This window comes from Eublepharis macularius, chromosome 9 (assembly GCF_028583425.1).
Source record: "Eublepharis macularius isolate TG4126 chromosome 9, MPM_Emac_v1.0, whole genome shotgun sequence".
NCBI lineage: Eukaryota > Metazoa > Chordata > Lepidosauria > Squamata > Eublepharidae > Eublepharis > Eublepharis macularius.
Window position 1 is genome coordinate 96,125,402 of NC_072798.1, and position 14,769 is coordinate 96,140,170.

At 43.3% G+C, this 14,769-nt stretch overlaps 1 protein-coding gene across 4 annotated transcripts in view; it reads left to right on the forward strand.

Moving 5' to 3' along the window:
* SRPK2 (SRSF protein kinase 2) overlaps positions 1–14,128 on the forward strand; it is a 195,240-nt gene extending 181,112 nt beyond the window's left edge. Inside the window, exons 14-17 of one of the 4 annotated variants that reach the window (XM_054988356.1) lie at positions 6,991–7,060; positions 7,769–7,861; positions 8,228–8,320; positions 12,501–14,128. In XM_054988356.1, coding sequence (XP_054844331.1) covers positions 6,991–7,060; positions 7,769–7,861; positions 8,228–8,320; positions 12,501–12,685 — 441 coding nt within the window. In that variant the 3' untranslated portion in view covers positions 12,686–14,128. The other 3 variants (XM_054988357.1, XM_054988359.1, XM_054988360.1) reach the window with 3 other exon arrangements.
* The last annotated feature ends 641 nt before the right edge of the window (positions 14,129–14,769 follow it).

Here is a 14,769-nt window from a genome sequence, read left to right on the forward strand (position 1 = left end):
AGTATCCTAACACAAAACATGAAATAGACTCCACAGCATTACAATTGCCGCTGTCAGATGAGTCCTTTTTGCAGTTGTGTTCATCCTGTCTTTGGAGTCATTTCTATATTGACACCATTTCTAATAAGAGCCAACTTGGTATAGTAGTTGGAGCATTGGGTTAGGATATGGAAAGTCCAGGTTCAGGTGCCATTCTACCTGAAAGACTTGCCTATGACCTTGGGCCCATTGCATTTTCTCAGCCTGGCCTGTTTTGCAGGTTGTTGTGTGGATGGAATGGAAAGGTATAAAATGTTATCACCGCTTCGAGTCCCTGTTGGAGCTGAAAGGTGGGGTTTAAATGAACTCCACACCCATCTTTTTAAAGGGTATCTTATGTTTCTACTCAGACAGGGTGCCCCAGGGCAAGAATTGGCATTTGTCAGGGCCCCTACTGCAATCCTTTAGTAAATTTATACTTCATCCCATTGGTCATCGTTATTGTTATTGATGGCCTGCAGATTATAGAGTGTGAATGCTGTAAGCTTTTAGCCTATGTGGGAAGCAGAATTCCCCTGCAGCAATTGTTTCTTTAAGCTGCTAATCGACAGGTCATTATGATTCTTTTACCATCCCCTCTGAAGGGAGCATAACACATATTTCAACCTCATACTGGAACATAAAGGATATTGGAAAAAGTGTTATAAATTGAGGTCATTGAACATCTTCAGTAGCACATTGCCTCTTTGTGTAATAAGATAAAAGTCCAGTGATTCTCTAAGGATTAACATTTATTTGCTATGAGCTTTTGTGATTTCCACTTACTCCTCCAGATATGTGTGTATTTCACAGCCTATAACTGTAGTGTTTGTGACAAGTCTGTTCCTTTGATCTGGAACTGGACTGCCCTAGTCCATCCTAGGATTTAAAAAAACAGTGGTGGCTATCACTGTGACTTCACACAGAGATTCTGAATTCTTCAGTCCACATAGACAACACTCTATGAGAAGGAACAAGCTTGCTGTCGAATCCTTTTAAATTCATTTGTCTATCCTTATTGATGATTTACTCTACAAGAGAAAGTAAAAATTCAGTGGTCTGCCGCCTTTTCCACCACTCACAGTTTTTGTACAATTCTTTTCCACATCTGTTTTGCTTTATCAGCTCAAAGGACCTGATGTCTTCCCCACCTCTCCTCTCAGAGGAGGTCTTCTATCCTCCCATTAATTGAACTTTTCCGTTCAGTACTCCCTCTGAGACAGAAAAAAGGGGGTTATTTTTGAGTGCTCTTTATTTGTTAAGGAGGATTGATGGAAAAGCCTATTTTAGGTCCAAGAAATCTAATTTTGTATATTTACAGTTGTGCTTGACTGTCTCGTTCACACACATCGCTACCCTTCCTGCAGAGAAGTCTCTCTGCTGTTGGTGGCGCAGACTGCTGGTGGCAGAATTCCAGCACCTCGGATGTTTATAAAATGCACAACAACCTCGGTATCCCACTTGAGGCTGCAATATAGTTTTTTCCTCTAGTCTGTTGATGGTAGGTTACAGACTCTATGCAGGGCAACCCACTTTTGGTCCTACTAGTTGAAAAAGTTTCCTTTGCCTTTTCAGTCTTAGTCGATCCACATTTTACTAAGATTGTTCAGTGTTTTCATTTTCACCATTGCAGTTCTGTCTTCTTCTATACCTATATGTGTCGCCTTGGTAGAATGTGGTCTTCAGTTTAAGTTTCCCACTTCATGGGATACTCGAATTTGTTTTCTTCTTTCCTAGACAGCATATGTGCACCATTCTCAGTACTCTGTTCTTCCCAAGGCACTCTTGTGATGCTGTGATGCTGAGAGGTAGTCCCATCTCAGACACTGCCCCTGTGGTATGGAGGCCCTACTATGAGGGTGTGCCTCCAGGTGGCTCCTGGTCTTCTGCTAAATGACTTTTCATACTACTACTACTACTACTTTCAGCAAGAGTACTAGACATACCTTAACTTTCTTTGTCTTTGTTCTACTGCAAATGCTCCATGTCATAGCAATGCATTGCAAGTATGTTTTCTCAGCTAACTGGCACCAACTCCTAGATACTCTGATTGGAGGCACCATGATAGTCCATGGTTTGCCCTTTTGTTTGCTTCCAGGGACCTCTGTCATTGGGAAATGCCTCCACTGGCAAGGTAATCTGTTTTTATGTTCTATTTCCTGGCTGTTTTTTGCTGTGCAGGTTGTTTTCCGAGCAGCACAGAGCTCATCAATGGGGCATACTGTCTGTCCTTTGGACCCATCACGCCTGCTTCACTGTTTTCATTCTCTGGTGTGGACCTGCTGTGTTTTCGTTCCCACTGACCACGCTGGCAGTTTTAGTCTGCTCCTTTTCCTGCTCTGTAGCAGTAGCTTCAGTTTTTTTGTCTGAGTGGCAACTGCTGCTCCGTGACTACCATATCTTGCACCTCTTAGTAAGAGTCTCTGCTTAGGCTATAGCAGCACTTGGATCCTGCTTCTTTTACTGCTGACTATGTTTGGGATTCAGATACTCTAAACTTTCCTCTTCCTTATTGGATCTTATTAGAAGTGGAGGTGTTACCCCTTGTTAACTTTTTGCACCTCCCTGGTGCTTGATTTTTAGTGTACAGCCATCTGTAGAATGAGGACACTGTGTGTTTCTAACGTATGCACCCCCCCCCCCCATTCATAGTGTTTCACAATGTTGATGTGTCCGATGCTCTGGCTTTCAGCCCTCATATCTCACAACACTATTGGTTGTAATAGTTGTTCAGTCTCCAAGAGAGCCCTGGTAGTATCTTCACACAACCCTTCCTTTGTGGGTTGGTAGAGGCTATCACACTCTCCATTGAGTGCAAATGCCCTTTACCCAGCACAGCTTTCCCCTCCAGAGCACTGTTTTTTTCTTGCTACATTTCTGCTTCTGCTTTGGCAGGGACACCTTTAGAGAGCTCCCTACCTCTTTACAAGCACCTCTGCATGAATGCCAATGAGATACACCTTCCCATTTCTTGGGAAGGTGGTCTCTTACTTTGAGAGCTTCACACCCACCTCCTTCAGTAAGTGAGCTTGCTCCTCTCCCAGTAGGGGAAAGCACAGAAGCCACAAAGATGAAAACAGGGTTGCACTTACCTTAACTGTTCATCGAATGGTAATTATTTGGGGTCTATTTGTACATGTTGAAAATATGCCTACGTTCTTTTTTTTTAATTTGAACATTCAGGTTAGTGAGATACAGAGCTGGGTGTCATCTGCCTATTGGTGGCATCCAATTCCATAGCTACAAATGAGTTCTCCTAATGGCTTTTCATAGACAGAAATTATTTAAACCAGTCCATTAAAGTGTTTCTGCTGCAGCTCTGGGCCAGACACTGACTTAAAAGCCTCATGACTGGGGAATCCTCTGTTGACAGTTCTCAGGGTGAAAAATATTTTCTCACATTTCACAACTTTGTGCAGTTATGTGCTGTAATCAGGGCTTTTTTTCAGCTGGAACGCAGTGGAACAGAGTTCCGGTACCTCTTGAAAATGGTCACGTGGCTGGTGGCCCCGCCCCCTGATCTCCAGACAGAGGGGAGTAGAGATTGCCTTCCAATCTAAACTCCCCTCTGTCCAGAGATCAGGGGCTGGGCTACCGGCCATGTGACCATTTTCGCCGAGGGCGATTTAAACTTTAAAAAACTCCCCCCTTGTTCCAGTTGACCCAAAGTAATATCATTGTGCTGTCCTGAGTTCCACCACTGAGTTCCACCACCTATTTTCCCAGGAAAAAAGCCCTGGCTGTAATCAATATATATCCCAACTGAAAAGAAAATCCATTTACTTTCTCTGTAGTGCATTCTTATCATACCTCCCCTCCACAGAGCTTCTAAGCCATGTTAGGTGGTTTTCCCTTCCCCGTTTTATTCTCACAACAGCTTTGTGAGGTAGGGTAGACTGAGAGAGAGTGGCCAACTGGCCCCAGGCCACCCAGCAAGCTTCTTCACTGCTACCACACAGTAGCTCACTTCAGTCCCACATCAAAAGCTCACTTGGATACTTCAGTCTTGTACAGCTTCCTGCCTCTCTGGAAGGTGGGTGCCGTTGTCTCTTACCATCTCTGGAAGATCATTGTGTCAGAGGACAGGAGCAGATAAAGTAAAGGCCCGTGCTATAGCAGTCCTTGCTGCTTGACGTGATAGAACTAATAATAGCACCTTAGCAGATGATTGGAGTTGCTGCTTAGGCTGACATGGAGAGAGACAGTCCCTCATCTGTGAGGGTCCCTGGCAATAAAGGGTTTAACTTGCCAAAAGCACCCTGAATTGAAGAGGGAAATGAATAGGCAGCTAACACAAAAATGTGAGAATTTGGAGCAGTCTGCATACAGCGCTTAGGGAGGAGAGATTTATATTCCTTATCAAGCATCTCTAACATAATTTGTAGTGCAGAGTAGGGGTGTGCAAGAGGGGGTTGATTCAGGTTTCAGATTCAGATATTCAGAATCTTTCCGGATCGGCTCCGCTTCGGGTATTTTTACCCGAAGCGAATACCGAAGCGCACAGCCCTAGTGCAGAGTCTAATGACAGGAACAGAAGTAAACTCAGGGACCGAATGGGTGTTGGTTGCTTTGTATCTTGAAGGCGCGAAGAAAACGTACTATTGATGATGTGCTGAAAGCATTTTTGGCAATTAACAGAATAGGATAGAGCTAGTCATAATGATGAGTGTGGGCAGGCCAAGTTCTTTCAGCCTTTTTATATATACAGAGTTTTTCTACAGAATGTAGAGTCCGATACAGGATCTGGCCACAGAGATGTGAATGCTTACGATCTTAGCTCTCATCTTTTAAAAATCTGTTCCTTAGCATTCAGAGACTGAAATTAGAAGCTGTAGCAGCCCATATCTCCAGTGTTTCAGTGGACAGAAGTTATAAATATGAGGCGTGATCAAATTCCTAACAGTCCATCTGATTAACCCCTCCTTACTCCAGAGGATTTGCTACAAAGATGCTTCAGATCAGTCAGTGTAGAGAAGTAAGGTAAAGAAAAAAATGTACCTCCCCTTCCCCCAGTTCTCTCACTCTCTGCAGCCAAGAACCTTCCCTCCCGCCCTTTTAAAACTGTGCATGGTGTAGTGGTAAGAGTGTCAGAGTAGACTCTGGGAGAACCTTGTTCAGATGCCTGCTGTGCCATGCAAGCTTGCTAGGAGGTCTTGGGTCAGTCACACAGGGTTGTTGTAATGAGAAATGGAGAAGGGGAGAATATTGTAAGCCATCTTGGGTCCCCAGTGGGGAGAAAGGGGGGTATAAATGAAGTAAGTAAATAAATAGCGTGGACGTGCTCTTTTGTGCCAAAGAAAAACCTGCCTTGGTTTTGTTTTCTGTGAGATGTCAAAGATACGATTCTGCATGTGGTGTTGTGTGCATTTCTCTATGATCCAGAAGCCCCTTAAAGGGGAGCAAAAGACGTCATTGCACAGGGAATCTGAAATGCCGCTTGCTGTTTAACAGAACACTCCGAAGAAAGTGTAAGTTCTGGCTTCCCTAGTGGGATCTAAGCAGCCCCCTGTTTGGGGAGTTGCCACAGCTAAGCAAACTTAACTGTCGATTCCAGTTCCTGGTGTCTGAGCTGTTCTCATTCGAAGTAATATACTAAGTAGTGAAGAAGAAATTGACCAAAGCTGTCAGCCCTTAAGAAAACCTGTCAATTTCAGCTTCAACACACAGGATGAACGGTTATTAATTTGATCTAGAAATTTCAAGTCTAAGCTACTGAAAACTGTAATTAATGTTGTTTTTAATACCCTGCTGGTGTGTAATCAGTGTGCATTTGTTTGGATTGGGAACAGAGGTGTGAGATGAGGAACTTGGAAGGGTAAACTTGCTAAGGAGGAAATGGTGTAGATCTGATACGTTGGCAGGAGAAACATAATGTGAAGTTGATTGGAGTTTGATCAGATAAGCTGTCCAAATAAGATTATGTCTGATTTCACAATCATCTTTGGCTTATATGTTGTGTGTTGACTGCATGCTTTCGCCCTGTGGTTTCTTACCATTTTTCTTGTACCATGTGGAATGATGGGTGCTCATCACATGACCCCATACTTCTCCTGCTGCTACTTTTCTCCTTACAATAAATAAATAAAGTAGCTCTACAAAACCACATATATCTGCTCCACAATATCATGTTCAGTGTACAAAGAACATCATTGCAAAATATTTATATATTTGTTTGCCCAACTTTTTTCTGTTCAGAATTTTTCTGTGTCTGCCCTAAATCCTTGTTTGAATCCCGTGTTATACATATCATTTTGAGTTCAGTCGTTTGCAGATATCAATGTAGATTTTGAACATGGTTTAAAATGTCCTCTAACCCTGTCTGTTTAAATACAAGGGAAAGTGTTAGCAAGCAGGGAAGATAATCTAAGAACTTGTCACGCCAGCAGCTTTCTTAGCAGAGGCAAGGAGCTGGTGGAGGTTAACCGGTATTACTGGTTCTAGATAGTTACCCCTCTTACACTATTTCAATTATGGGCTACCATAGAATAAAGCTATTAGTTCTGCCGTGGAGTGGGTTCTGATGGCTGCTCTTGAAGGTCTCTGGCTCTGGGTTTTTCCCAGCCTTTACTACCTTGGATCTCTTAGAAGGGGTGCTGGGCTGGAATCTGAAGAACAGGCACAACTCGTGTCCAAGAGGGCTTTGGGCCTGGTTTTCTGGATACCCTTTCATGCCCCTTTTAAAACTGACGGAGAGAGGCTGTGATACATGGTGAAGGGGCAGGCAAGGAGAAGGCTTACTGGCATATTCAAGCTCTTGAGGGTGCCTAACGTAGCTCTTTAGATCCTAGCTTTGGAACATCTCACAGGAGAGGCACGTGGCCCTATAGCTGTGATGACTTCTGGGAGCCGCTCTTCTTTTTCATGGTTTGTAAAATTATCATTTTGGTGTAATTCTATATGTAATGTGATTTTGTATTCTGAGGGAAACATTTATTTCTTCTGAAACACTTGTCATTTTCTATTTTATCGTAGGCATTTGAACTTGCCACTGGTGATTATCTCTTTGAGCCACATTCTGGTGAAGACTATTCCAGAGATGAGGGTATCTATCTTTTTAAACATCCGGCTATTGCCCCGAGCCTTTTCCCAGATCCAGGGGAACGCAGAGAGGCATTTGTTCTTGTTTAAGTGGATTGCTGATTTTTTTTTCAAGTTCTCATTTCAGAGTATAAACATCACATTTTCTCTTTTTAGTTTTAAAGTCCCAGTAGGTGGGCAAATCTCCTTCCTGCAGACACCCTACTCCTCCCTAAGCCTTGAAAGGATTAGCCTGCTGTCCTGTAAGGTCTGCATCTGTGTGGAAACACTGCAACACCCACAGAGTTTTGTAAACATCTGCCATAGTTTAGATGCATCTTTGGCAGCAGACTAGGCATGTTTTGCACCTCTGGAGTATTCTGTCTGTGCAGTGGATTACTAATGAAAAACATCCTAGCCAGAATTAATTCCTGCTTCCATCCGTGTGCCTGTCCATCTTTCCATCCTTGTCCGCTCACAGTGTCCTTTGCAGTGGTAACACCGTAGGCACCAGTGGTGTGTTTTTTCCCCCTTCCCTCCACATAAGCGCTACTAATGATGCCAGAGTCTGGCCGGTTCGGGAATCCTCTGCATGGTTTTGCTGCCAACACTGTTTGTTTTTGGAGCTCTTTTGGATTTTTAACACTAATTTCCGTTTCTTTCCTCTTCTTCTCATCCCGCCCTCTCCTTGCCCTTCCCGCCGTTCCTGTGTCCTTTTTTCTCTCCTCCATAGACCACATAGCACACATCATAGAGCTGCTAGGCAATATCCCAAGGCACTTTGCTCTCTCTGGAAAATATTCTCGGGAATTCTTCAATCGCAGAGGTAGTACATCCTCTTTTTGAAAGGTGCCGTGATGCAGACAGAAGTGGACTTGGCAGTAGCTGTCCCATTAAAATGCACACCCCAAAGTGTCTCAGTTTACAGAACAAATGGAAAGCAGCCAGATTGTTTGTTTTGCTTGGTGCAAAAGCAAAAAAAGATCTCAGCTTTTCACTGCTTTTGGCCAAATGCTTTTCTAAATTAACCTGCAAATGAACACGTCATCCACACAGCCTATCTATCATTCTTGCCTTTACAACAAGAGGCAGTCTGTTTCTGTCTGTGCCGGGCCAGTGTGAGTGTGTGCATGCACCGTATTGATTAAACTGTTGTATGTTTCTGTTTTGCTGGAAATGTTCTCCAATGCAGATCACATAGCATTGATCATTGAACTGCTGGGGAAAATCCCTCGAAAATACGCTATGTTGGGGAAATATTCCAAGGAGTTTTTCACCAGAAAAGGTAACGGTGTTTCCACAATCCTAATTTCAGCCTTAATTCTTTTCAAAAGAGGACACTGTACACTGACTTGTAGGTAAAAGCATATTCATTTTTAAGAGCATGTTTTAAAAAGATGTGTACATGTGAACTTGACATTTTTGAGAAAAGTAGGCAATGGTAGATTAAAAACAGCAACAGTACAGATAGAATTAGAATGTCCACAATGATGAGCCAAAAATGACATTGTTCTTACTACAATCCTGAAATTTTACAACAGAAAGATTGCATTTTTTCTGGCAGCGCCAAAATGAAGGAAGAAGCATGTAGAATACAAAGATGCCTCCTTTTAATTTTGAACATTTGAGTAATCACAGTGATAGAAAGTCTCTGAGATGTGGAAGAAATGGGGAGAGAAGGTGAGGGAAGAATATGCAGGGTCAAAATACAAAGAACACATGTGATGCTATTATCCCATCCTAATTGCAGTATCTGGAATGGGATGATATGCCTAATAAATGAGAGCTCGATACTGACGTTGTTTCCGAACACTCTCTTTAATCATCACCACCAGAAGGATGAAAGAAGTAGTTAAGTGGTGAATACTTTTCTTGCCATATTTCCCTGTCTTCTGTGTCCCATTGCTGATCTTTCATTTTTAAACAATGAACGATAATATTTTTATTCATTTATAGAGCAAACATTCAGATTACAAAAAGGCATTTTAATGAATGTATTGAAAAATCACACCTCTAACTTAGTGTTCTCAGGTGAAAGGTGTGCTTTTCACAAAGCATTTGGGAGTTTCCTGTACCATTTTGGGTGGGTGTACCAGTGTGTGTTTGGAGAGGGAGGGGGCTTGGCTCAGGCATCTGTTTGCCCCTTCTGATCCCAGAAGAAGTCACCTGTGCTGTCTTTGTGCCATATTGACACAGATATCTGTGGATTGGCTCTGTCTTGTAAATACCACAAAAATATTATGTTGAAATAGATCTTTACCTTATTCGAATCTTTCTCAGCTCTTATGCTGGAAAATTGTGCCAGCTGCAACATCCAAGGTTTGGCACATTAAAATGAATTGGGGAACGGTTACAGTTGTTATCATGGACCAGAGTACTGTTAGAATGTTATGGAGGGTTTCGCAAGATGTGTTTGTATTGGAAGCGGAGTCTCAAAGAGGCCCTACTTACAATTTTCAGTACACCTCCAACCACAAGTGTGGAGTTTTCAAACATAAGCATGTCTCTCTCCCCCCATCCCCAGTTGCATTTAGGGCTTTGAGCTGCATCTCACCTGCATTTCTTTGTGTTCCAAGAATGAGACTTGCCTGGCTGCTAACCAAGCAGCTGTCTTGACTCTTTTTTCCAGCTGCTGCAGCTTTGGTACAAACAGTTATAGAAGTCCTATATTCCATTTCCTCTTTTGGATTACACATGTGGCAAATATGACTCAGGCATGGGAGTAGCAAAGAATAGCCCCCCACTTCCTTAAGGAGAGGCAATTAAAGGTGTGTGTGTGCATGAGCATGCTAGGAGAGCGGAGGTGGGCAAGGTGCCAAAGCAATCAGGAACGTCCAGGCTAGGGGTGCGTGCTTTGGGTTTCCGATTCGGATAAAATACCTAAATCAGACCCTATTTGTAAAGATTTGGGATTCCTGAATTGGGGCCACCATGCTGGCCCTGATTTGGAAATCCCGAATCAAAGCTTCCCCGAAGCATTTGAGTTGCTTCAGGAAGCTTCAGGGCAACTTTAAAGGGCCCCTTTCCTGCCACTTGCAAGCGGCAGGCCCCTTTTAACTATCAGCTGGCAGACGGCTGAGGGATCCCCCCCACCGTCTAACAGCTGATAGTTTAAAGGGCCCTTTCCTGCTGCTTGCTGGGAGAAAACCCAGTTCCCTGAATCACTTGGGAATGCTCTAAATCTGTACGGAGCATTCCAAAGCGATTGCGGCTTGCTGCTTCGGTTTTTGGGTATTTCCGAATGTTTTTCCTGCTTTGGGTAAACCAGAAGGCGAGAATGTGGTTTTCCTGTGGCTGCCTAGTGAGTTCAAGGCAGAGGTAGGATTCAACCCAGGGCCATCCATATTTGCAAGTCAGCCATTCTGTTTTTCCAGCTTTCTTCTGGAGGAATTCTTTATTCATGTTCTTTTCTCTCTCTCTGACCAAGTCTTTCCTCTCCTTGCATTGTGCACTGCTGTGACTTCCAGGGTGAGAGGCTGATGTTTAGGACTTCTCATTGTGATGAATAGTTTAACTCCTAAGAGGGTGGATCAAAACTATTCTGGATTTCTTGTTTAAAACGAGCTCCTTCTGTTATCAAGCATCCCATATATGCTTTTTCCGAGGGAAAAGTTGCCAGAGTGGAAGAACGTTGTATAATTTTTTTTTAATTGAAGGCAGAATGCTGATCCTGTATTGCCCCCTTGTGGCTGATTCTCCTCAGTAAACGTATTAAAATGCTTTTTAATAGAATTATTCTGGAGGCTGACGTGCTGGAACTAAGATACAGAGTTCTTTCCCAAAGCCTTTCCTAGAGGAGCAGTAGAAACTGTGTTGCTGTGCTACGTCATTCAGTAGCCAGCAGATCGGATGGGGCAAGCAAGAGAGGGAGGCTCTTCCATCACCCCGTATTAAAGTGGTGGGCATTGACCTCATGTCATTGCTTGACCTCATGTCAGCAAGCCCCTTCTTCCGGAAAAGCTTTACACTGAGAGGGAATCCCGCCAGCCTTCCTTTTTGCAAAGAGGACGGAAGGAAGACATGGGAGGGGAGGCAGTACCTGAGATTATTTGTGAGAGTTTACAGCCCACCTTTCTCACTGAGAATCAGGGCAGATCACAAAATATAAAAACAATGCAGTAGGACTAGGATTAGAGAGAGAACAATGCAGAGTGGTATTTACTGCCGGCGTGCCAAGTGCCAGTTTCACAGGCGCTGTGTATTCGTAGATACAGAAAGGAGGTTCATGAAAGCAGGGCTTTTTTTTCTGGGGAAAGTGGTGGTGGAACTCAGTGGGCTGCCCTCGGAGAAAACGGTCACATGGCTGGTGGCCCCGCCCCCCGATCTCCAGACAGAGGGGAGTTGAGATCTCCGCACCGCGGAGCAGGCACCAAGCAGCTTGATCTTCACTTTGGAAATTCTCTCAGAGAACGTGGCAAAGAAAATGTGCCACAGAACCAGGGTGCTGCAGTGGTGAGGGGAATTGTGTAAAACTGCTGCCACCTCTCCTGCCACAAGCCAGCCGTGGAAGAGAGAAAGGTGAGCCACTCGACCTGATTCTCTCCTCCTCGTTGCAGTATCTCCCCCTTCCCCAGCTGTGGTGCATTTTCCTAGTAAGGTTCTTCTGCCCGTCCAGGAGGATTTCCAAAGCCGACAGCAGGCTGCTTGGACAAAGGGAAGATGAGGACAGTCTATTCCACCAGCTTCTTCCGTGAACCTATCAGCCAGATCCAGCCTAGTGGAATTTCACTTCATAGACGCACCTCCGCTGTAGCTTTTTCACATTCATGAACATTTTGAGTCCCCATATCGCTTCCAAAGACTTGATCAGAAAACATTTCCTGCCTTTCATGAAAGTGTGTCCATTGCATAGCCTGCTGCTGCTGCTATTTTTACACCACCTTCTTTCTGTCACTGAAATGACAGGAATATATGTGATTAAGCCCATCACATTTCGTTTGGCCCTAAAGCTCGAATGTTCGTTTGTGAATTGTGATTCTTGACATTAACATTTACAAACATTAACATTTTTTTATATAAAATTCTGCTGGAATAAAGCTGTTAGTCTTCTGTCCAAGATTTGTGGGAACTAAACTTTGAATTCAACATGTGCTTTATTCTAAAGTAAGGTAGATTTGGGGGTGGGGGAGAAATCTGTGCTGTAATTTTCAGTTCTGTCGTTTACCGGTAGAAGTGATATAAGTGGAGTGTGTCTATATATCTTATTAATATACCTGTATATATGAAATGTAAGTGCTTTCTTTTTTATAACACTTGCTCAGATGATTACTTGCCGAGATTTTTTCCAATAGGAAGGGTTAAAATATTAAAATGAGTGATTATGTATTAAAACAAGCCTCTCTGTTCCTTGGCTCATGAATAAAATGGTCAAGTGAAATTATGCAAGGCTAAAAATCAGTTACAATGTCCTGATAAATTCACTAGTCACACTGACTGGTTCTTTCCCCCCTTTTTAATCAATGCAGGAGAACTTCGACACATTACAAAGCTGAAACCTTGGAGCCTCTTTGATGTCCTTGTCGAGAAGTATGGTTGGCCTCAAGAAGACGCAGCAGAGTTTACAGATTTCCTGATTCCTATGCTAGAAATGGTTCCAGAGAAGCGAGCCTCCGCTGGCGAATGCCTCAGGCACCCGTGGTTGAATTCTTAGCAGGATCTCCGGGTCTCTTCCTGGGCCAGCCCTCGCATCCCCACGCATCAGACCCTAAGCGGTGACTGTCATAAGTTCTCTGTAACGGGATCACAAATGAGCTGGCTTCAACCCCAGACCTTTATTTTACTTTGAGGTACCGTTTGACATTTTGCTTTCTGTGCACTGTGTTTTTGGGAGGGGTAGTCTTTTCGTCTTCAGCTGGTAGTTTTACTGACTCTCTGCAGAAAACACTCACGAAGGTGTCTTCAGGCGTTGTTTCTCGTGTCATGTGGCATTCAGACATCCACTTTCTAAACAGAAACTTCCTTTATTCTCCTCTCGTGTTTTTGGCAGGTTTTGTAACTATTTATGGAAACTGTTTTAGCTGAGTATTATATAATTTACAAGTGTGAGGCATTATCAAGTCAGGATCGGAAAAAAATGTACAATTCTATCTTCTGGCAAAGGGACAATTTTCTTGTAAAATAGTGTATGTAAATGCACTCTGTAAATGTTTATTTCCATTAAAAATAGGATAGGGGAGGGGGACACACAGATGATAGCATTAATGCTCCGGGATCCAGAGAATTGTAGCATCCAAACTGCCTGAGTTGAAGCTGCTGCCAGGAACGGCGTCAAGATCTCCTTTCTGCAGTAGTGCCTGCCTAGGTGGTGGGATTCAAAAGAAGGTTGCTTCTGTTCGTGACATTTCATTCTCCCCAGAAGGCATTGTAGAGGAAGGCTGAGGCTTCTCTCTGAGGAGAACGCGGTAGTTTTATCACTTCAGCACGACTGGAGAACGTCTGCCTGTTCCAAGTGCTTTAAGGGAGAAATTGTATCAGTTGCTCTGCAATGAATTGGGATGGGGGGGCCTGGGAATAATTGCTTTCCAGTAAGGAGGGTTGATATATTAAGGGTTAATAAGCGGAAGAGCTTTGGGAAAGGTTTCTTTGGGCAGACTCCAGCCTTTAAAGGGAGAAAAAAAGTTACTCCCTCTTCAGGAAGGAAAAGGAAGAATAGAATGGATTGAAAACAGTAAAAAAAATGATCATGCTCCTTCCATATATAGCTTTACATGTTTCTAAAATAAATTGCACTAGCTTATTTTTCCCATGAATTGACATAATAAAGGAACTAATCTTCCTTTGTAAGTTGCACACAAAATTTTAAGTGTTTCCATTAAAAAAAAAGTAGATTCCAAAAGAGAACTCATAGGCAATACAGATTTTAGAATGTATAATACAGAGGTGTATTTTAGCCTCTTTTAGAAGTCAGTGGAATGAATGTAATTTTTTTCTGTTTTTACACATTAATTATGGTGCCACTTTTTCTTGACTTTGTCCATTTAAAATTTATTCACATGCTTTTGCAATAACTAGATTGTGAGATGGTACCCTGTGTTGTAACAATAACCTATTGTTTGAGGTGCTTGCAATTGTCTGATTAAAGTGGTTGTTTTTTTCAGAACTGGGTTGCTCCCTGGAATGTTTTGATAGTGGTGAATGCAAACCATTCACTTACAGGTTTTCAAAAGCTGTTTTGAGCATAAGTTTTTCCAGGGCTTTTTTTCAGGGGGAACGCGGGGGAACGGAGTTCTGGAACCCCTTGAAAATGGCCACATGGCTGGTGGCCCCGCCCCCTGATCTCCAGACAGAGGGGAGTTGAGATTGCCCTCCGCGCCACTGAGCAGCGCGGAGGGCAATCTCAACTCCCCTCTGTCTGGAGATCAGGGGGCGGGGCCACCAGCCATGTGGCCATTTTCTCCAAGGGCAACCCACTGAGTTCCGCCACCTCTTTTCCCAGAAAAAAAAGCCCTGAGCTTTTCGGTCTTTGCCTTTTCAAATGCTTAGTTACAACCTCCCCCCCTCCATATCCATTAAGGGCACAGAGTAAAATCTCTGCCTGGCCACTCCAAAGTAGCCTTCCTCCAGGATCTCCTTTTTAATTTTGTAGCTGCTTATCTGTAATTCAAACAACACTCTTCTTTTTTCATATGTGGAAGCTTTAAAAAGAAACAGCACAATGGGAGGTGTATGCAGGTGAAACATGTTCCATTTTACTTGGTTTAAATCATCATCGGATGTGCAGGTGTCCAAGGCTTA